General features: G+C 40.3%; 1 protein-coding gene across 1 annotated transcript in view; it reads left to right on the top strand.

Annotated features, from left to right (window-relative positions):
- The window catches only part of LOC131063587 (histone-lysine N-methyltransferase ATXR2), a 218,216-nt gene that overhangs the window by 133,630 nt on the left and 60,214 nt on the right, over nt 1–24,372 (top strand). The window contains exons 13-14 of the mRNA XM_057997450.2: nt 2,276–2,345; nt 2,543–2,612. Coding sequence (XP_057853433.2) covers nt 2,276–2,345; nt 2,543–2,612 — 140 coding nt within the window. The remainder of the gene's footprint in view (nt 1–2,275; nt 2,346–2,542; nt 2,613–24,372) is intronic.

Raw genomic sequence — 24,372 nt, 5'->3', positions numbered from 1 at the left:
AAACTCAACATTCCTTTCCTCTAAGCCATGCCTTTATTCTCCCATCTGGTTCATCTCTGCGTGCACTTATTATTTCTACGCCTTTGTCCATGCTTTCACTTTATTTGCAACATTTTTCAAGTCTTCCCTACTTCCCTGCATGCCTTTCCACCTTCCTAGTCTTCATGCATTCCTATCCCCAAAGGTGGCACCTCATCTTCTTTTCTGTTATCTTTTCATATTCTTGTGGCCCTTCATTCTTCCTTTTTGATTTTGTTTTGTCTTATTTAAAGCTCTGCATGGTCTCTCTCTATTCACAACTCCTCACCTTCTGACTTGCAATCTGCCTTTTCTTTAAATCTGCATTGTAGGACCGTACTATGCGCCCCACTACACTCCTCTTTCTAGGGCAGCATTACAAAGATGCAATTGTCATATAAAATACTTATTATTATTTTAGCATAACAAACTTAGTAACATATGATCAAGATAGGATGGTTTGTATATTTCTGAAATGTCCACAAGATTGGCATCCTTGCCTTCGAATGACTCTATCAATTAGTGGCTACACCATTCTTTCATTGTTGGTGTATAGTTAATTCTCTTTGCTTCTTTGATTATGGTCAAAGTGACTCCTTCCTTTGATTTCAATTAAGTTGGGATATATATTGGCAATAATGTCTCAAGTGTTGTGAGAAAATTGACAGAAGCTTCATTATCAATGTAATAGAGGATACCAATAATTGCAATCATTACAATTATCTGATTGGTGGACCATGTGCAACTCTAAATCGGACCTCTTATCTGCACCTTCAAATACCAGATGAATTCAAATCAACCAGACAATGAAAATACCACATCACATATTGAAAACAAGACATTTTATCACTGGAAATGACAACAATGTCAATAAATTATGCCTTAACCGACTGAAAATTGTGTCGAACTCAATGCTGAATAACGAAAATGAAAACTCAAAAGACATTTGATGATGTGGATTGCTCACTTGCCCGGGTGCTTCTGCCTCAAAGTGAAATGTCTCTCTTGTAGTATTCAGACTTTCTGAGTGCGCAAGAATTACAGAGACCAGAGCTGAGTGGTCTGCTGTGGTTTTAGCTGCCTTGACCCAGTGGACTCACCAGTCAACACATTGTATTGTATATTTCAGAATGTGTGTTATCCAAGGCATTTAGAATGAACACTAGAAATAACCAATTGTTTAATCTTTTTTGTGAAAACTGTAAAGCCAAGATCCTCTTGCAACTTTCGTTGGGTCATCATCTGGCTTGAAACAATCAGTGTATAAAATTTAATGGTTAAATGAAGAAAATCAATTTTAGAATTGTATTATTATGACCATAGAAGCATTCCATGTAATTTTTATTTTTGGAACACCATCATCATTACCTCAGAAGCTATTTATGTGGTCACCCAACAAGTATATCTTAAAGTGCGTGTATAGTTTGGCCTTTGCTTCGAGGCTTCATGTTGAGAATTTTTCCCTAAAATCTTGTTCCAAGTGCTTTATTGAGTTGAACTCTTATCTCTTCTTATTTTTCTGTATACTTCATTGTTGAAGGTCAATATATTTGTATTTTCTTATTTGTTACAGTAGATTGTAGACACTCCCTTTTTCTTCAATGGATCTTTTCAAAGTGATGGCAGTGCAGTTTGCCACTGAGAGAAATGGAAAATTTCATTGCTATTGGAATGCTTGTTCTATTATTACTGATGCTATTGAAGAAAGAAGCAAAAATTGTCATTCAGTGATGCCTGCTATCATTTGCAATATTAGTAAAGTTGGTAATTTGAGAATATGCATGGTTCCAGAAGGCAGTGGTTATATCCAAGTTTTACAGTCTCTATGAGTAAAAAATGTTATATGTAAATGCCAGATGAATCCGAGTCTCAATACCATGTTATGCATAATAACCAGAAGAAAACTAAGAACTGAAAGAGGATTGTTGATTCTCTCTCAGTACAGGAAATTATTAAGCTAGTAATTATAAAGGTGCTTTTGTTTAATGTTTTGCAAAGTGACGGAGGTTTTCTTTGTTATCCCAGTGTTCGGCCCATGTATTTCACTTATTCATGGGAGTAGTATATGATTCTGTATTTATTTTTCTTCAAATAGTCCCAACCATATTTGAGTAATAAAATAGTTCAATTCATCTTTGTATTCATTTGTCAGCAAGTCTAAATTTGGGTGGATATGTTTTGGTTTGTGGAATTGCATTTTTGTTTTTGTTTTAAATTTTCATTTTTCTGCTAACACGTTTTTGTGTTCTGCATGCAGAGATTTAGTAGTGGCCTCACCTGTAGAGGACTATTTTATCTACATTGATGATCTGCCACATTCTGAAAAGGTCATTTTCAAAAGTCAGCAAGGACAGTTATTTATGGTTCAAGATGTAAAATTTGGAAATTTCTACTCTTATTGCTATGTTTGGTCAGCATATTTTTCATTTTGTAGGGAGAGTTCAAACTTTGCAGGGTTTTAGGGAAAAAATGAAAAGAACGACAATGATGAATATATTTATTTTCACCACAATACATTTTGCAGATAGAAGCTGAAAAAATGACAAGGCCTTTTCTTGAAGCACTAGGTGATGGCTATGCCACGAATTGTGAAGGTTAGATGATCTTCAATCTCCATTCTAAGTTTGTAGAGAAAAGTAATAATTTTTTTTGTAAACTTTATGCTTTTTTTTGATATTTTAATTGTGGATTTTATAGGTGTCCGTGAAATATCCCTTATAAGATTTTTTGACATTTTCACTGAAAAATACTTGACTGTTTGTTTTTTTGTTTTTTCTTTTCTTTTTTTGTTGTATTCTGACAATACAATTTTTTTCTTGTCTTTTGTTTGAATAAAATATTATTATCATGAATATAGCAGAATTATATGAATCTGAATAATATAGAACTTAGAAGAATACTTGCAACATTCACATGGAAAAATTATTCAAATTGAAATAATAGTTAAATTATTTTCGAAGTATCTAGAAGGGGAGGTGTTCTCGATTTCTTAGTCCAAAATATGCTTCTAATGCTTTTCTCCAGCTTGCAATCCCTGAAGGGCTAAATGCCAAATGGGTTGGCAGATTGTGAGATGGTGTGCTTGCCAAAGAAAACACAATAAATTATTTTTTACAATGTCCAATCCTTGCAGCTATTTGAGGCATCTGGAGTAAATACAACGAATTTCTTAGTAGCAGTTATATTAACCTAGCCTTCACTCTACTTTTTCTCTTGCCTGCTATGCCAGGTTGCCGTCCTTGGGTTGCTGTTTAGTCCTAGTCAAACCTGTGATTCCCTTTAACTACCTGCGATTCCCTTTACTTGGGTGCTACGTTAACCTTGGGTTTTGGTAGTCGGATGGCTCATAGCAGATAAAACAAATCTTTGTGGCAGACCAGGACTGGCATATGGCAGACTTGTCTTCTTTTGCAGCAATTTATCTTGTATGATACCCGTTTACTAGGTATTTTTCACCCCTGAAATGGTACATCTGAATTCAATAAATAAATCCCCTCTACAACATATTGAAATCCCTTTGATTTATTGGTTGCGATCATTCAAGGCTGAGTGGCTAACCTTGATAGTGGTATGGCTATTCAAGGGTTGCAGTCAAACATAGTTGAAAAGCATGGACACAAAAATAATGTGGCAAGCTCAAAAAGTTTTAAAACTTGGGACTTAACAAAAACTCGACAATTTTAGCCAACATTTTAAAATACATAAATTTGTAAAAATATTCTTCAAAAACACATTATTAAATTTGTAGAGCATATTATGGATTTCCATCATATATAAATCAAAGTTAGAGTTTAATACATATCATAGACCAAAAAACGAGTTCAACCTTAAAATGGTGGGTTACAATGCCATTTCCACTTGCTAGGTTATATGAAATGTCCCAATTTTAGGGTTCTCTTGCACTACAATTGACTTTGACTTTCTTGATGGGTGTTTGTTTGATTAGATGAGTTATTTGATGATTCTAATGAGCTCGAGTGACCTGGAGGACTCATATGCCTCTTTTAGATGTTATTTCCGGCTTTCAATTTGGTCTCCAAGAATCTTGGAGAGACCATCTATTTATAGGAAGTCGTTTGGATGGATCCATTTGTCATTATTCTCCATAAGGATCCCTGCAGTGTGTTGTGCGTTTTGCACCACATCCCCGTCTTGTTGACAGGGACCCCCTCGTGCTAGTCTTCCCAATTTGTGTGAGAGAGAGAGGGACCTGATCAAAATCGCTTTTGCTAGCATCCTCTGTAAGTCGCTAAAATCTCGGAATGGGGTCGGAATTTTACTTGAAGCCTTCAAAACCAATGAAGTGCCTATGATAGTGAACACGTAAGCTAAACATGGCTCTGTTAAAGTCACAAATCCCAGTGAATATTGGGCAAAAGTTCGGCGATTTTGTGTGTTCTGCAAAGAACACAAAAAGTTTGCTCATTTTCACTAAAAATCTCGAGCAAAGACCCACCACCGCCCTGTGCAGCTGAGAAATGCCGGAGGCCATCAGTAAATAGAAGAAAATATCGGGTTGGAGGTCGAAACTAATATGGTTCGATTTCTTCATTCATCGCCAAAATCTCCCTAGCCATTTGCAAAATCGCACATTTCCTTCATAAAGTTCGACTTTGGCATACAACATAGGCGTCTTAAAATTCTTGCATAAAAGTCTTAAAGAGTCAAGTTTTTTGAAAGTATTTGTATTTTCGCCTTAACCAAGGGGGGTCACTTGACAAAAATTGCACTTTTTCACTAATATTCCCGAGTTTACAATTGGAGAAGTTAGGCGTATAAAGCTAAATGAACAAAGTTCGCACTTTCTTCCCAAAATGGCCGATAAACGACTAAAATGGAGTCATAGGGCAAAGTAAAAATTGCACAAATTGATGAAATGGTCTGAAATAAGAGCGGTAGTTAAAATGAAAAGGAAGTAAAATCGTGCAATTTTAGTGAAATGGCCGAAAAGTTATCAAACCATAGGTCGAACAAATTCGTCCTCTTTAAAACGAATCTCACAGAATAGCTAATCATGTCGAAAACTCTAAAAAGCAGCTTCTAGGCCGAAAAAGATCAATAGATCCAAATCACACAAAAGGAGCTTCTAAGCTGAAGGAGCTAAAAAAGTTCACAATCGCACGATATCACCAAATTCGCCGAAATCAGAAGCAAGTTCGTAATTTGGCCAAACTCGCCGAAATTAGAGGGTAAGTTCGCAAAAGGGGCTCATTCGCCCGAAAACTTTAAGGGGTTCAAATCACGCCAAACCATCTAGAGAGCTGAAAATGATCAATATATACAAATTGCGCGATATCATCATGAGCCAAAATCATTCAAACTGAAAACCAATTTCAAATCGCAAGGATGTCTAATGAAGCTCGAAAATCATTCAAGGAATTGAATTGTGCAAGCACTATTTAGGCCGAAAACTTAAAACAAGTCTAAGCTCACAAAATAACCTCAAAAGGCCGAAAAGATCGAAAGGGCCTAAGGTCGCACACTTCAAGCATTTAAGTTGAAAATGTGAAGAGAAGTGAAAATTTGTACAAAATGACCCAAAAGGCCGAAATTCGTAGACAACTTGCAAAATCCCTAAATAAGCCGAATAGAATAAAAGTTTAAATTGTCCAAAAGTCAAATGCCGAAAGTGAAATAAAAAAACTTCAAAATCGTGCCATCTTGACTCATATAAGTCAAAAATGAGAAAGAAAGACAAAATCGCACATTTAACCTCAAAAGGTCGAAAACTTTCAAATTCGTGTATTTTCACTAATGAAGCTGAAATCACTAGCAATTAGGCAAAAATATTCAAATTTTTAAAGCTAGGTGAATTGGCCAAAGTTTTCAACGTGTGACAAAGGAGAACGTTTAAAACCAAGAGCAAGATCGCCCTTTCACGTCAAATTGGCCGAATTTAAACAAAGGGACGTTTAAAAGCAAATCTTGGCATATTTGTCGCTTTTTATCCTAGAACCCTAATTTTGCAAAGGAGGGGACTTATATTGTTTTAAAAGCGAACATCTTTCGTCGTAGCCGGACAAAGTCTGACATCGCGTAAAATTTGATATTTGTTAAATTAATTTATTTAATCTTTCGAAGTAATTAATGTGGATCAAAATTGATTGTTTGCAGGCGTCGTCGGAAAGAACTAGGAGAAAGCCTGAAATGCAAATCGAAGAAGGATCGCAATCAAAGCTAGGAAAGAAAAGATGCAAAGCGCAAGGTCGAAGCGATGAGGTACAGGGAAACATGCCATCACCTGAACCGCAAAGTTGAAGTCCACCAACCAGACCGAAGACAGAGCACACAAAATACTCGAAATGTGCATTCTCAAAAATACACTGCTAGAAGAAATTCCAGAAAATCAGTTTAAAGAATTGAAATTGTTTAATGTAAAGCTGCTTGTGGGCCCCATCTAATACATTCAAAGTGTGAGGACACAGGTCAATTATGTCCAACTACCGGATTGACCAAATTGAAGCCAAATAGTGGTCGGTAGCTGAGGAGAGTGGTTGGGTGGATAACTAAGAATTGAGTAGGCATGGGTTAAAGCTGCCAAGTTCTAGAAGGCAAATCAGGGCCCTTGGATGCAGTCAATCCTGGCCATCGATTGAAATTGTAAATTCTATAAAAGGCAGAGGCCTTTCTTTTGTAAAAGGTTAGATTGTTAGTAAGATTCTAGTTAGATTTTTAGGAGTTAGAAGTAGTTGCAATTTTCAAATTAGTAGCAGCATAGAAATGTTGCAGAAATTGTCGTAATAGGCAGCTAGAATCAATATAATGGACATTGATTTGGTGTTTGTCATCTTGGTTTTAGTCTGTTTGCATGGTTTCTTTCAGCAATTCAGATAAATCTTTTGGTGTGCAGGTATCTGATGGATTCAAGCTCATACCATTGAGGATATGCTGATTGTATATCCTTGTGTATGGTTAGCCCGAGCCTTTAAATCATGCTTAGTTCAATTGCAAGTGTCCGTCTGAGTTGTGCCAAAATTGGGTGCTTAGCCATGCTCCTGCAGTCTGAAAATCTTCCAAGTCCCCTTGAAGATTGCACTGTTCCTGCGAGGTTGTGAGTTATTCTGGCCAAGCAGGGATTGGTTATGTTGAATCCGTCTACCCGCATACCGGCCTAGCTAATCTTAGGTCTCTTAACCCTTCTCCTTTGTTTTTATTTCCCAATTTGAGAATTGCAGCAGACCAACTTGTTGCAAAATGTAAGGCCCCTTGTACTCCCAGCAAAACACATCAACTGTTGAGCTATCCCGCAGTCATGACCTGACATTTGGAACCTTGAGGTTGTCCCCTTTGATCAATTAAAAGCAGCATTAGGGCTTCCTTATACAAGAGAGGATATGATACTCAACTAGAAAATTCTATTCTGCGTTGGCCGGAGATAGTTGTAGTAACACGACTGTAGCCACGTCAACACAGTGCGATCAGATTTTTATTCCGATGGGGTTCGACAATTTTCCGCTATTTTGGTGCATTAATGGCTTATTTTTAATTATTTCTACTAAGGTTGTTGAAAATAATTAAAATATTATTGCGCATCTTAGTGTTATAGCTCGTCGGGACCGAGGCAAAAAGTTCTAAATTTTGGGTGCGTAATATAGGGACCTTAAGTGTGAATTTTTTGTTATTTTAATGAAAAGTTCTTTTCAAAGTTAAAAGGGAATTTAAATTAATAAAGTGTTTCTAAATTAGAGGTTTCTGGAAGTTGGATAGAAAAAGTATAAAAAGGCATTTGAGGAGGTCATTTGTTAGGCATAAGATTATGATATTTTCCCTAGAAGCCCTTGAGGTTTGAGGTTGGTTTGTTTCATTCTTGTGGTGGACGAAAACTCTTTTTTTTATATCGATTATAGAGCAAAAATCAAGAGTACATATCTGAGAATATCACTGATTGAACAGCCTCAAAAAAATCATGCTAACATATCAGACTGTTTTTATGCTGATCCTATTGGATTCCTAACTAAGAAGGACTAACTAATAATATATATCTGACTAGATACATAATGGTGCACAACATGTACAATGACTATCTATTTACATCCATGCGACCCATCCCAGAGTGCCTTCCATCCAGACCAACCTCTGATCATCTCTCATCCTGGCTGAGAATATCATCTACTAACGAATCAGGGCTCTATTGCCCCTGATTTCCTCCCAAAGGGCGTCCAGGGTGCTGACAAAAGGAGTACCCTCAACATTTAGTCTATGCCATGTGTATCCGTGAGAGAGCTCATGAACGAAGATCCTGGTGTGGCCGTTATTCAAAAACCTCTGGAATTTCTCCTTGTTCAACCTGATTACTAAATCCAACTGTGAAGAGACAAAGTAGTGTGTGAGTCTACGACAAGACTCAGTAAGGACTCTCTCTTTACTTTGAAACCTTTCTTCATTTCTGATTTTCCATATATACCAAAGAATTTCGCAAGATAACAGATTCCAAAATAAATTGCTTTCTTTTTTAATGCCTTTAATATAACCGGTAACCTAAGTTGCAGGGTTCGCCCCTGGGAAGCCCTGGTACGGGTCCGGGTTCGACCGGGTCCGGTTCGACCTGGGTTCGACCAGGGTTCGTAAAACCCAGGGTGGGTTCGACCCGGGTCGAACCGGGTCGAACCCAGTCGAACCTGGGGTCGAACCCAGTCGAACCCGGGCGGACCCAGTCGAACCCGCGTGGCTGGGCGGCCCAATAAGTTAAAAAACAAACCAATTTTTTTTTTTTTTTCAATTCCGCCTTTAAAAAAGCGAAAATTATAACCTAAAAAACACTTCTAAAACATCTTATTGACACATTTCACCTCATTTGTGTTGCAAACAAATTTTTTATGAGAGCAGGTTGAAGAGAGGTTGAACAAAATTTGGCTTCCAAGATCAAAGAGGAGGAGTTGAAGACTGATTTTAGAAGCTTCAACAAGTGTTGCAGCATCATTTCCATACATTTTCAAGCTTCCATTGGCAGCAAGAGGTAGGTTTTTAAACATTTTTTTCCAACTATTTTTGTTTCACAAATTGTCAAACATGAAACTTGAATTTTTTTTCATTATTTAGTTTTTGTTTTTGAATATGTTTATTTTATTTCTTGCCATAGGAACTAGAATGGCATCTACATCTTCCTCCATTGGCAATGAACAAGTAATTGCAAAATAAAGAAATGATCCAAATTCTCCCTTATGGAAATATGTGGACATTATAAAACAACTTCCGGGAGGTGGGGGATTCCGTTGGAAATGCCATGGATGTGATATTGAACGTAATAGTTCATATTATCGAGTGGTAGGCCATTTGTGTGGAATAAAAGGAAGAGGCATCAAAAAATGCCCTGGCAAAAGTGGTAAACCTATACCAGATGAGATAGTGATGAAATATATTAGGGAGCATGAGGCGGCAGAAGAGAGGGAAGCCCGTAGATTGAACCAAACCGCATCAAAGAAAACAAGGGGAATGCAAGGCCCTTCTAATCCCAGTATTGTAGTAGAAGACCACCCCTTCTTTGCCACAAATGAACCTCAAAGTGAACCACCCTTGACACGTAAAAGAACAAAAGGGCCTTTAGAAACCGCATTCCAAAATGAGAGTAGAGACAATGCTGATCAAGATATAGTAAGGTGCATTTATGCAAATGGTTTGTCATTCAATGTTGTTCGCTCCCCATATTGGAAGCAAATGATAAAAAGTGTTAATGAGGCACCAAGAGGGTATAAGGGCCCCGGTTATGAGAAGGTACGTGGAACATTATTGGAGAAAGAGGTGAAGAGGGTTGAAGATGCATTGAAACCCATAAGGGATTCGTGGGTTGAGACAGGTGTAACAATTGTTTCAGATGGGTGGAAAGATGCTAAAAACCGTCCCTTGATCAATGTCATAGCGGTGTCCCCTAAAGGGGCAATGTTTTTGAGAGCTGTGGATTGTGAGGGCCAAATAAAAGATGGCGAATTTATTGCAGAAATTCTCATCTCTGCCATTGAGTCTGTGGGACCCCGCAATGTTGTCCAAGTCATAACGGACAATGCAAAAAATTGTAGAGCTGCTGGTTTGTTGGTTGAGCAACGCTATGATCACATCTTTTGGACACCTTGTGCGGTACATTCACTCAATCTTATGCTACAAAGGATTGGGCAAAAAATAAAATGGATCAGAGATGTGTATGCAGAGGCTGAGGACATCCAGATGTTCATCACAAACCACCACATGTCTCAAGGGATTTTTAGAACCTATTCGAATTTGGAGCTATTGAAGGTAAGTGAAATAGTAATTTAATTTTACATTTTCTGATTTTTTTGAATTTTCAATGTTAATAATATCATTGTGTAAGCTATATTGTGTATTCTTCTTTAAAGTTTGGCTTTATTTTTTAATAATTTGGCATTAATTTGTGTTATAGGTTGCTGAGACCCGTTTTGCATCAAACACAATCGTCTTAAGACGACTTGTGAAAGTTAGAGTGGCACTATGCAATATGGTGATCAGCACCAATTGGACTGTATGGAAGCAAAGTAGCACTGAGAGGGCAGGAAAAATTAGGGATAGAATATTGGATGAGAAATGGTGGGATCTTGTTACATATCTCCTAAGTATCACTGAGCCCATCATGAGCATGATTCGCTATACAGACATGGATAGGCCTTGCATAGGTGAGATTTATGATGGCATTGATTCAATGCTTGAAAAAGTAAAGTTCACTATAAATGAAAAAGAGAATGATCCTCAGGAGAAATTCTTCAAAGAACTGGAATTAATTATTGTAGAGAGGTGGAATAAGATGACCACTCCTTTGCACCTTCTTGCCTATGCCTTGACACCTAAGTACTATAGCAATCAGTTTCTTGATAAACCAGGAAGGATTCCACCATGGAGAGATCTAGAAGTATCTGATGGGTATAAGGCAGCATTTCTTAGACTATATCCCGATGATGATTTGCGAGATGTTGTTACAAATGAGTTCATAGAATTCGCAAATGGGAATGGTCTAAGTGTTGATGCACTTCGTCATAGATCCAAGAAAGATGCTCATAGCTGGTGGTACTTCCATGGCACATGCTTCCAACACCTACAACCCCTCGCTATAAAAGTTTTATCACAAGTAAGTTTAATTAATTAAAATTTTTAATTTACAAGTTTTAGTTTATTTATAGTTTACTTTGTCTTCATAGGTTGCTAGTAATTTTATTTTTATTAATGTATAACTTTAATTGTTTACTTTGTCTTCATAGGTTGCTAGTTCATCTGCTTCAGAAAGAAATTGGAGCACATACTCTTTCATCCACTCAGTAAAGCGCAATAGGCTGCTATCAAAAAGAGCGGAGAATTTAGTATATGTGCATTCCAACCTACGTCTTCTTTCACACAAACAACATGACTACACACAAGGGGAAACAAAGATGTGGGATATAGAGCCAGAGCATACTGATTTGGATGCTCCTGCTTCTCAGCTTCTTGCATTGACACTTGATGACTCGGAAATTGAGCCAACTTATAGTGCAAGTGCAAGTGGCATTGGCTCATGTAATGTCAATGTCAATGAGGATGAGGAGGAGGAGGAGGAGGAGGATGAAGAATTAGATGATCCATTTGATGATTAAACTTTAAGTTTATATTGTTGAAAGTTGAAACAATGATACTTGAATATTTTGTCATTTTGATATTAAACTTGATGTATATGATGCTATTATCAATTATGGTATGATCATGATGCTATGATTACAAGTTTATGTTTGTTTTGTTGTTCATATGATGCTATGTGACATGCATATGTTAATTCATGCTTATAGGCTTTGATATATATATATATATATATATAAAATTTACATGTTTTTGTACTAACGAACCCAAACGAACCCAAACCCCTTTTCAAAATTTTGCCGTACCGGCGTACCGGGTTCTGCGAACCCGAACCGGAACCGGAACCCGAACCGGCAACTTAGCCGGTAACAATATCAAGAGGAGTAACATGCAATGGAAATGAAAATCCAAACATTAACCAGATTTCCTTAGCAATGATACAATCAAAGAATATATGTCTAGTAGTTTCATTAACTTTACATATGGTACAAATAACATCTCTATTATGATCAGGTCTGATAGGAAGCTTATCAATCATTAGCAGCCATCTGAATGTCTTCTTTTTGGGAGCCAACGGGCTCCTCCAAAACATTTTAAACAACTTACCCCATTGCATGGGTGTTAAGTCAGAATACCAGTAAGAATTAATGTGCTTAAGAATGCTCACATTGTGTATAAGAGAGTTATAAACAGAAATGGATTTCAACTTACATAGCTTAGTGTCATCAAACCAAGAGAAGTCTACAAACCTGTTAGCAATAGTTATGCATCTTTTGGGAAGCTGCAAAGCAACACATCCGTTATACATGATGTTATAAGTTCTCTTATTAGATGTAGGGAGGTGATACTTTCCAGAGAGGTCATCCCATGAGATGAGATCATTATTCAAAAAGATGTCCTTGAAACAGCAAATGCCTCTGTTAGCCCAATGTCTGGCCGAACAACCTTGAGTAAGGGCTAGGGGTTTACCATTGTGGAATAAATTCCACCAAATTGACCTTTGCCCACATATGAGATCATCCCTATTGGCCCAACTGTTAGCTATATTGTGCCTAACGCTCTCCCATGCCTTCGAAATTGACTTGAACACCGATGAGCCTGAAGTAGAGACAGGGAAACTTCCAGCTAAAAGGTCACTAAGAGGAAGGGATTTCTAGGATTTAGCGGTTTTGGGAACACCCAACTTGATATTATTCCTAATAAGTATCTTCCATGGCTCATTTCCTTCCAATGCATGGAATATCCATTTAGCTGCTAAAACAGTCCCTTGAGCTTTAAGATCCTTCAGCCCCAATCCCCCAATTGCCTTGGCCATACAACACCACTGCCACTTAATTGAATGAACTTTTCTATTCCCTTTTCCATCTGACCACAGGAAATTTGTTGGCGGCAATATTGTATACGAATAAGACATTTAATTAAGTTGTAATGGTCTTTGTTAGTTCGGTAACCGAGGGATGGTAGTTATGGTGTGACGGTTGGCACTCGCACCCTCTTGGTACCTTTATATACCTCGGAGGTAACTTGTACAAAGAGACATGATTATGAGTGGAATAACATCTCTTATATTTTGTCTGATCTCTATGGCATTATTATTTGCATTACGTGTTTTACCTGTATATTTTAAGCGATTCACCCAAGAGGGTAAACATTTGGTGCCGTTGCTTAGACATACTCGGGAAAGGAAGGAGCGGATGGCGTACGGACACGATGGGCTTACCCATTGGTGAGATAAACCCAGAGGCCGACAATGCGCAAATAGAGCTCTACGATGGAGAAGACACTGCGATGAGGGAATTTTTAATCCTGCTCCAGGTAGCCATCGAGACCTACGTCCGAAGAGAGGCCATGGAGGCTGAAGTTCCAACAAGTGCCGTGTGGAGTGCACTGGAAGTTAGCCCCGCAGTGAATCGGTTGATGAACCACCTCCCCTGGTTGCTCGCACAGGCATCACAGGCCCAACAAATTCGCTTGGAGGAGATTGGTTGTGAGGAGCGACGCCAACAAGTCCTCCAACAGTACGAAGAAAACAACCGTCGCTGGGAAGCTGAGCGAGATGGCATGAGACCAAGAGGAAATTGAACTCTGAATCCCAGAGGGATAAAAGAACATTCTATATTGAATAAAGGTGTCATAAGATTGACACAAGTTGTATCTGATATGATGAATTAATAAAGGAGTGTTCTGTTTTTATGTGTTATTTATGGAAATGCACGGGAATTAATGCCTAACCTATTTGTTGACGTGTATTTTGTACACAATCATACACAGAATAAAATACCGACAGGCATCTTATCCTCTCTTGAGAAAATAGTCTCTAACTGCTGAAGATCTGCAAAAAGGATGAGTTAGATGGACTCCAAGGTTCTTTTAGTGGGGTCTCCACGTGTGGACAAGCTTTTTTAGTGGTATGATGTGATTTGCTGTTTCCTCCAAGGCGTCTTACGGATTCCAAAGGCTCGAAGATTTTTACTAATTTAAAAAGAACTTTCAAAAAATGGCAAAAGGACAGGGTTTAAGGAAGTCTAATCTAGCCTAGCCCTATGAACGACTTAGCATGAATGAGATTTGGCAAGACTCAACCAACTTCAATTTTTGCCATAAGATAACAACTCAATTGGAATTAGTGCGATCTTCTAAGGTAATAATGATGTTCAATGCATCAAAGACCAAGGACACTACTACGAAGGTACATATCCTAGATACGAAAATGCTTGAAGGTTAAGGACTCAAAATGTTTTCCAGTCGACCACGCAAGGCGTTCTTACAATCAGCAAGAAGCTAGTGGTTTGGATTGCGAATCCTACCAAATATCAAACCTCACACTTAGTCTTTCAAATTAACAAACTACTTTGATTGAGCGTGATTCAAGTACATCCAACAACCATGAAGATAACTTAAGAAATTTGCAACAAAACACCATAACTTCAATATTTTATTGATTTCCAAGTCATCATATACAACAATTGCTTAAATCTCTCTCTTCAAGACTCAATCTTGCTACAAAATAAAAATTGCTTCTAACTCTAATCTCTCTATTACATCAACTATTATCTCTCACACTTATTCACCATTCACTATTGAAATGAAAATGGGGGCATAAATAGCATCCCCAGTTACAATGAAAGGTCCAGATTGAAAATAAATCAATGGACAAGATTATGACACCTAAACCCTAATTAGGGTTTGTTACAAATGACCTCCTTTTTACTGAACAATATTAAATACATAGCCAAATATTAAATTTGGCACAAAAATCTAGGAGGTATCAACCAATGAGAAATAAGATGTCATGTCATCTGTAACAACCTTTCATCTAGAATCTTATTCCCTTTCCAATTCTCTTTCTTAGCATATGCAATGAATTTTGTCACGATTCCTTCGATTTCTGTGCTTGGAATCTCGGGAAGATTCTTGATACTCTCTTCTATGTGGATAACCTGATCAAATGCATCTAGAAGAGCCGTGTCCCAAGTAGGTTCAAGTTCCTTTGTTCTATCAATCAGGAGCATGGTGGCATACATTTGATCATACTGCTCATCTGTAACATCCGCGTCCTTGCGAAAGATGATCTTGATTCTATCCTCAAATTCTTGTAAATCCACATCTGTCTCGACCTCGATCCTTCTGCCAAGAATGGTACGAAGTACCTCAAATACTCTGTCCTGGATCAGATTGATCACCTCCTCAACTTGACCACATCTAACACTGATGTCCTCGAAGAGAACACTCTTTAAATGGAGTAAGGTTGACCACTGAAACAAACTGTGAGAATCACCTTCTAAGATCCTCTCTTGTGCTAAAATTCTTCTGGATGTGTGTCTTATAACTTTCAAGACAGGGATGACAACGTCCTTGGTATGGGCAAATGCAGCTACTGTTGCCATCAATCTGTGAATAATCTCAAGAACTTGGATAGCCTGATGGGTGATCTTCGACATCCTTGTAACAAACTCAATGGCCACCGTGTGAGATCTATCCATCCAACTACCTGTACGCTGGACCAGGTTCCTGAATCTTTCTGCTTCATTGATTGATTGAAGGGGCAATGCCTGCAATGGTGATCTAACTGGATCCTGACGTCCCAAAGGTTCATTGATGTGACTGAAATATGTCCTCCATGCGCCAACCTCTCTCTCAAGCTTTCTATTCTTTTCTACTTCTTCTCTAAGCTTGTCCTTCAATGCCTCAAATGTGTCGGTGGCATCATCTAAAGTCTGCTCTGCTGTGGATGGTCCTAACTCAATAGTCTGTATATGGTAGTCTTCTGCTAGGATCTCACCCTCATATTTGTCTGCTGCCGGTGTAGCTATCTGTAGTTTTCGAGATCCAGTCTCATCTCGAATCATCTTGGACATCTTTGTAGCCTTCTTCTTCTCTGTTGTCATATGTGAACGTCCCACGAGGCTCTCTAAATCAATTGCACTGTCCTCGTCCTCAATTACGATCACCTTAGTCAATCTTTCCTTCAACCAATCTGGGATATTTGATCTTGTCTCTTGAACTTGAATTTCTTTATGTACTATTTCTTCTTGTCTGGGAGGAGATGTTACTTCATTATCATTATCTAAATCATAGTCTTGGAGAGATCCATCGGATGAAACATGCTGTGCCTGTCCTTCCTCCTGTCTATCATTCTGTACCATTGATTCCATGGACTCTTCCACTCGAACTGTTCTATCCTCTGGTCTGGAAGAAGTACCTGGTGTTTGATCTTTGTTAGCACCTTGCTTTTTCTTGGAAGACTCTTTCTTTTCTGATCTTTCCTTTCTCTTCGAACCTCTCGAATGGAGATTGCCCTCACTGGCACATCGAAGGTTACCTTCACCTGAATTCCTAGGATTAGGATTGCCTTCACTAACACTGGCTCCACCTTCGGCTGGTTTCTCTTCCAAAGTAAAAGACATGGCTATGCCTTGTTCTCTCAACTTCTGATGCTGAACGTCTACCCATCTGCGAGTACAAGACAAGACTGGTGCCATCAAATCATCTAAATCCACGGCCTCGGGCTCATTCCAATTCAAACTTATTGTTTTGCTTTCTCTATCATATGAAGATTGGATGTGCCTGCCGTTGTCCTGAGCTTGGTCGGCCACTCTGTAAATCTTACATTTCCTGATGAAATCCAAAGGCAATCTAGAATGCATTTTTCGTTTCACTTCGAGATCGTCTAGGAGATTCATCATAAAATCTTCAATCTGGTGCTCATGTCTAAATCTTCTACCGACCGTCTCCTCTAAATGTCCATGTGGATCAAAACTATTCCTCCAAGCAAAAGATGAAAAAGGATACAAGGCTAACTCCTTCTCTGCGTCATCCATGGCTAAGACATTAGGACATACCTCAACTGAATTACCCAAAATAATAGGTACCTGAACTCCATTCTGATGTCTGTGTCTGAATGCCTTCACATATGCTGCCAACTGCCTTGTTACTTCAAGTAACACAATTCTGTCTGTCGGGTACCTCGGCAACATGTATGGAGGTAAAGGACATCCATACACTCTAATGTAAGTGAACTTGGGAAACTGAATGAACCAAGCACCGTACCTCTTGATGAACTCCTGGGCATCCTGAGATAATCTATTGTGAATCCCTCCTTGCAACGTCCTTGTGATGTTCATCGTGAAAGTATCATTGACTAATTTGTAGTTCTTCCCTGGTGGATGATGCAAGTAGGTATAGGATTCACAAGCTCTGACCTCGCCGGGTCCTCTTCCAATCACTCCTCTGTGAGGTAGTCCTGCGTACTCAACGCTCCTGATTAAGGCATAGATGACGTATGAACTCATGTGGAAGGACTTAGTAGCCCTGAGTCTTCTCAACTGTACGTCTAAGCAATGGCTAATTATCCTAGCCCAATGTATTGTACCCTTTCCTTGAACAATCACCTGGATGAAGTAAAACATCCATTTCTCAAAATAGAAGGCATGAGGTGCTCCTGTAACTCTGTTGAGCATGGTAATCAAATCTCTGTACTCCTCCTGGAAATCAATCCTGTGTGGTGTGTTCGGTACTTTGCTCAGACGGGGACGACTCTTAAGTAGCCAGTTCTTGTTAATTATGCTTAGGCAAGCATCTGGATCATCATCGTACACTGATCTGGCTCCTTCAATGCTCTTGTATATCATGTCCCTGTGCTCTGGAAGATGGAAGGCTTCACTTATGGCTTCCTCTGAAAGGTACACCAAAGTGCTTCCCTCATTGGACACAATTGTCCTGGACTGTGGATTGTAGTGACGGGCACACTCGATCATCAACTCGTGGCACTGAATAGCTGGAGGAAAACCGGCCGCCTTGATGATGCCACTCTCTATTATTCTCCGGGCGACAGGTGATGGCTTGCCGATGTAAGGGACCTCTCGGAACTTCTTCGTGCTAAAGTTCCCCAAGTTTGTATCTCCAACGTTGCTCCATTTAGACACGATCTTGGTCTCCACTTCTTCGGTCTTCTGATCTTCTTTCATGAGAGCCGAGCGACTAGTGGATGCTCCCGCCTTTGGGGTTGCCATACCTACACAACATTTCATTATAAGAAATATATTTTGCAATAAATAACGTAAATAAGAGAGATAAATTTTAGGAAACCTCATGATAAGTCTCTAGAGTCATCATTTCCTAAAATACAACGATTGAGCCAAGAGAAATTCAAGAATCAAAATTTCAAAATTTGAAATATGACGATGAATGAATAAAGCAATAACAATTAAATCGCCATACCTCGATAGAGAGCTAACTCTAGAATGCAAAAACAAAATTTGCCTAGGCAAAATTGAGGTATAAAATAATCTTCAATATGATCTCCTCAAAGTTGACTTCGCCACCTCTGGGGAGAACGTGATCTTCAATTATCGCCTTTGACGTGGTCTCAAATGGATCTTCAAGTTCGCACAAATAAATCTCCAAGTTTCGCACCTTCGACGTGGTCTTAGATGGATCCCCAAGTTTGCCTTTAGTATGGTCTTCAAATTCGCACCACCTTTTGATAACTAATCGCCACCCTTGGATGAATGAAACTTGCACCACCTTTGGTCTTCAACGCAATTCGCATTCCACACTTCAAGCACACTTCGCACCACCTTTGCTTTCTTCAATTCGCATGAAGGAAGGTAAAATAATGATGTAGAAATGATAGTTTTTACCCCCCTTATATAGCGCTCACATCACAATTCACCCTCAAGGCCGACTTGATAAAATAAAGCAATTTCAAACGATTTTTAAATAAAATAACAAGGCCGACTTACATGCATGAGCGTTCTTATTCGACTTTTAATTATTTAATTCATTAATTAATTAAATGCCTTTTATTTTAATTAATAAATTTCGATTTTTTAAATCAAGGCAAAATAATTAATTAATGCAAAACGCCATATTAAATGCCAATTAAATAGGACTTAAATCTTATCGAATTTTGGCATTAAAATGAATTTAAAAAGGTTTAATTGGCGCCAAAAATTTTGAAAATGAAGTGGACGTACCTCATCGCCCTGGTCCCTTGGAGAGGGACAGGAGCGATTCACTATTTTTGTCATGATTTTGCATTTTTCACGTTCAACTCCTTCATTTCCACGTTCCAAATCGATCATCTGGTTGGGTTCTTCGAATTAGATTGCCTTGCATGTGCGCATAAGTGTCTTTAGATGTATCATTGCCCTTGTCCCTTGGAGAGGGACAGGAGCGATCCTAAGGTTTTGCTTGAAATACTCCATTTTGATACGATCCTTTCCTTGTATCATCTTCCAAGTGCCATTTAAAACCTTGTGCGTCCTTGTTTTAACGTGATTTTCAAAAAAAATATCATGTGTTTTGCCTAACATCGCCCTTGTCCCTTGGAGAGGGACAGGAGCGATCTCCATGTCTTCACGTTCATCTTGTATCTTTGACCTTCGAACTTCCATTGTAAGGCGAATAATATCATTGCTTGTCTATTCCACGTACGTCCCAATTGCTTTTGCAAGGTACCTTTGATGTTATAAGGATCATCGCCCTTGTCCCTTGGAGAGGGACAGGAGCGATCCATGTTTTTTCTCCATTTTGAACTCAAGTTGGTAACGTTTAACCCTGGTTCATTGTTTATTGCCTTCGAAATAACGTCCTTTACCTCGTCCATCCTCGCCTTGCCTTGACTTTGAAGGAGTATGAGTGTTTTTGATGAAATCGCTTTGGTCCTTGTCCAAAGGACAGGAGCGATATGGACTCCTTAGCTTGATTGATAATGTTTGGACGTTCACAACTCTTGCATGTCATCCTCAAAAGACATCTTGAACCCTTTACAACCTTGTGAAGCCTTGACTCAACGTAATTCTTGCATGAATTGATCAATATACTCAATATCGCTCTGGTCCCTTCCTGAGGGACAGGAGCGAAGTTCAACATTGTGAGCTTGTTCTTGTTTATTTCAACTTGCAATTATCTTCAACGCATGTAATGACGTCCTTTCGATCCCCTTGCTAGCTTAACACTTGCTTGTCTTTTGAAATCGATGCCTTAATGGAAATATCGCTCTGGTCCCTTCCCATGGGACAGGAGCGATCTGGGGTCTTAGAGCGCAAATCCTTCCATCGTGACGACCTTGATGCTTGTGTTTGATTGAAAATGCCTTGAAACGTCCCTCGCCACCTTGTCTTGACTTGTGTCGACCTTGAACTTTGGAGGAACGACCTTGAACTTGCGTAGGAAGTATCATCACCATTGTATCGCCCTGGTCCCTTGGAGAGGGACAGGAGCGAACTTGCTCTTGTGGTCTTCATTTCACTTTGCCAGGTTCCAAGTTTATATTCAACGGACTCGTCCTTCTTCACTCTATTCGTTCATGCCTTGACATTGTTTGTAACTTTGCAAGAAAAGCAATTATATCAAAAATCGCTCTGGTCCCTTCCTGAGGGACAGGAGCGAACTAGGCATTTAACACCGTTATGGACGTCCCAAAAATCTTCAATTTATATTCAATGCATTCATCTCATGTTTTCCCTTGTTTTTGAACGTAAACTTGCCTTGACCCTTGTCTGGATTTTGCATAATGAAGGAAATCGCTCTGGTCCCTGGGAGAGGGACGAGAGCTACAAGGTACCTCGCCCTGGTCCCTTGGAGAGGGACAGGAGCGATTTAGTCAATATAGGTCATTCTCCTTCGTTTTTGCATCTCAAATTATATTCATTTGGCAAAGCATCTTCCCTTGGATGTCCTCAAATCATTAAGTTTTCGAAATCTTGCAAGGATAAGGCGAAATTTGAATTGTAGCTCCGGTCCTTCACTGAGGGACAGGAGCGATTTTCCTCCTGGAGGCATTTCTGTGCTCATGAAAATCTTCAATTTATATTCAATGGAAAGATCTCGCCGTTCTCCATCACGTCCAACTTGAAATTTGCCTAGACTCTGCAGGGATGATGAGATATTTGAAAATGAGCTCCCGTCCTTCACTGAGGGACAGGAGCGATTTTGCTCCTACAGGCCAAAATAACAAGATTTTTCACATCTTAACACTTCACGAGGCGAAAACAAATCAATTCCAATGCCCAGGATCAAAATTCAAAAAAGTCAAAATTTGGTCAAAATATTCAATCGGACAAAAATTCACATTTCACTTTCAACACTTAGACAAATTTAAGCTCTGCATTAACATTCCAATTGAGAATTAGACCATTTTGGCGAATTTATTGCATTCAAAATTTGCATTCCAGAAAAGGAAGCTCAAAAGCTCTCAAAAAACGACTGGATTTTGGCTTGAAAAGGCAAAATTTAAAACCCTAAGGCTTGGCCCTAAATCCAGACAACTAACTAACTAACAAAACCCTAAAAACGAAAGCGAAAACGAGCGAAAAACAAGCAAAAAGAGGGGGTCCCCATTTGCGATGGGGCGATGTGTGAAATGATCACAACACTATTAAACAAAGATAGAAATAGAAAAGCAAAAAGTGAGGAGTGGGAGGTTGCGCAGAGGCCCTTGATTCTGGAGCAACAAGTAGAACGTAGACGAAGGCTGAGGCAACTTGCCGAAGGACGACCTGTCGAAGGGTTGCCCGAAGGGAACCAAGGAGGTGTCACAAAGGGTGTAGAAGCCGAGGAAAATTTCTACGGGTCGCCAGAACACTGCAGGGTGAGAAGCCACGAAGAGTTTTTGGAGGAAACAAGGCTACGGAGGAATCTGGTCGAAGAGACCCGGGATCAGTTCAGGAACTTATTCCTTACGCTGCATAGTGAGCCGTGTAGTGAGGACCACCGAAGGGAGCCGGACATGGGTGAGAACGGAGGTGAGGGCAATCGTATGACCGTAGGGACCGAGGAGCCGCCAGTCACTCAAGCAGGAAACACCACCGGCGCTGGAGGGAGTGGTGCGGGTGCATGACAGACACAGCCACAACCACCTCCGGGGACACGACCCCCATCAATGTCCAGTAAACAGAAGTTGCCGAAGTTCAACGACGACAGGAAGGAAGCTCCCGTCCGCCATTGCCGCACTTGTGAAACCATATGGTCAGCGAACGGTGTTACCGACTAGGATGAATGGGTAACACAATTTCCAGCAACCTTAAGGGGGGTAACCATCGACTGGTACTCAGATATGGATAAGGCCAAAGTTGGCACATGGCCCGACCTGAAGGAGTTTGGGATAGGGTTCCGTCTCCTCAGAGATGACAATGAAATAGTAGTCGAAATCTATGGCACAAAGCAGAACAAGAACGAGAGTGTCCAAGCCTATAGTCGGTGGCTCAAGGAATTGTTGGGGAAAATGGAGAGTCAACTAGCGGATGGGTTGAAAAAGAGATGGTTCATGGAGGGACTGAAACACTCCCTTCGTAAGAAGATGAAAATTGTTCCACCAACCTCGTACGGAGACGCATATGATAGAGCGATGGATCTCGAGAGTGAGACCAAGACATCCAAGAAAAAAAAGAAGGATAGCTTGTCCGAGGATGATGACTCTTTCGAGGGAAGCAACAACGATGGCGAGGTGGGCAAAAAGGTGCAATCGCTCCAGAAAGACATGGAGCAAATGAGGAGAGAATTTAAAACAATGAGAAGCACGGGTCGGACCGAAGGCGACGTATGGTGCACGGAGTGCAAAGAGGAAGGACATACGAAGGGTACTTGCCCGAAGAATGCCTTTTGTGAGATTTGCCAAGTGATGGGACACTCCATTAAGGAGTGCCCATATAACATGAAGACCCGAAGTACGCAAATGAACCAAGTGCTGTTCACTGAGCAGGCCACAACATCCGCACCAGCGGGTACAACCCAGCAAACCAACACAACGACATCATCTGGAGGTTATCGGGACAACAGACACGGCGGCGGAAGGAATAACAACAATAACAATAACAGAAGCCGTATCTAGTATGACACTAAGGGCCTACCAATTATCCAGTGTAGGGCTTGTAATCAGTGGGGGCACTTCGCTCGTGATTGCACGAAGGAAGCCACCCCTCAGCACCTCTGCCGATGGTGTGGGCTAGGCGACCATGAGGACGCAAATTGCCCTAAGCTAGGGGTTAATCTCCTCAACATTGAGAAGACTGGTGAGAAAGAAGTACTGGCGATCACCTGCGCTCAGTCGAAAAAGGCCACTTATCCCGACCCCCGTACAGAGGAGAGATTATGGGAGGCAAAAGCCAATATTGAACGTTAAATGACGGCCGAACGACAAAACGAGGTGGTGAGTACATCTCGTACAGAAGCTGAAAATAACATCATTGGGCAAGTACTGCAAATGGAAGTACCTATAAGGGTAAAGGACCTTTTGGAAACAGTACCACAGTTGAGAACCGCCATTTTTTAGTTCCATACAAACCACTGCGCAAGCACCTTTGTGTGCCACACGGGCGGAAGTTCCGGTCAGCCCCTCATCTGACCCAATGTTGTTGGCCTTAAATAGTGGTCGACATCCTGCTGTAGTAGAGATGGGAAGTCTCGGGGCTATCCTTAAAGACACCATCGTGGACGGAGGTTTGGGGGTGAATGTACTGCCAGAGGATATGTGGAAGAAGCTGGGGAAGCCAACATTATGGCCACCCACGTTCAACTTGGTAGGTGCAACCAACACGGTATCAAGCCACTCGGCACCCTGATGGCCCAGCCGGTCACCATCGGCACGCAACCATTCATACTAGATTTTGTGGTAATCCCACTCAAGAAGAAGATGTACGACGCCATCTTAGGTAGAGGGTGGCTGGTTACAGCAAAGGTGAACCACGACTGGACAAAGAACACCCTTTCTATGGAGAAAGGGGGGCGGAAGTACACCATTGACCTGAGGACCCAGGTTGTCGGAGAGGAATTGGCGTCATCTGACTCGGATTCAGAGGATTCAAATAGATGGGAGTGGGACTCCTATGAAGGTAAAGACGAGAGGGAACCAAACGAGGAAGGAGTGCTGGAACTTGGCGGATGTTCAGAAGATGACACTTCCTCATTGAATGGACTCTTCCACTAGCAAATGGAAGACTATGAAGTGTTTCATCCGGCTTGTCACATGCTACAAATTGAGGACAAGCCAGGCAAGAAGGAGGAGTTTCCGCCATAATACACAGAGTACAAGGAGGGAGACGCCCTAGTAAATGATGTCTCGGCATACGAATTTTCGAAAGATAGGCCAATGCGGTACGAAGACCCCACTGTGAAGGAGACAAACTTGGGAGACACTGCCAATCCTCGAAATATTTGAGTAGGCGACGATTGGAGCCCAGTGCTGAAGGTTGCAACATTCAAAATCTTCTTGGAATACAAGGACGTATTCGCGTGGTCCTACAAGGATTTGAAGGGGGTTCCGCCAGAAATGTGTGTCCACCGGATACCATTGGTCCTAGG

This window comes from Cryptomeria japonica, chromosome 4 (genome assembly GCF_030272615.1).
Source record: "Cryptomeria japonica chromosome 4, Sugi_1.0, whole genome shotgun sequence".
NCBI classification, from domain to species: domain Eukaryota; kingdom Viridiplantae; phylum Streptophyta; class Pinopsida; order Cupressales; family Cupressaceae; genus Cryptomeria; species Cryptomeria japonica.
This window is presented reverse-complemented; position numbering and strand designations above follow the sequence as displayed.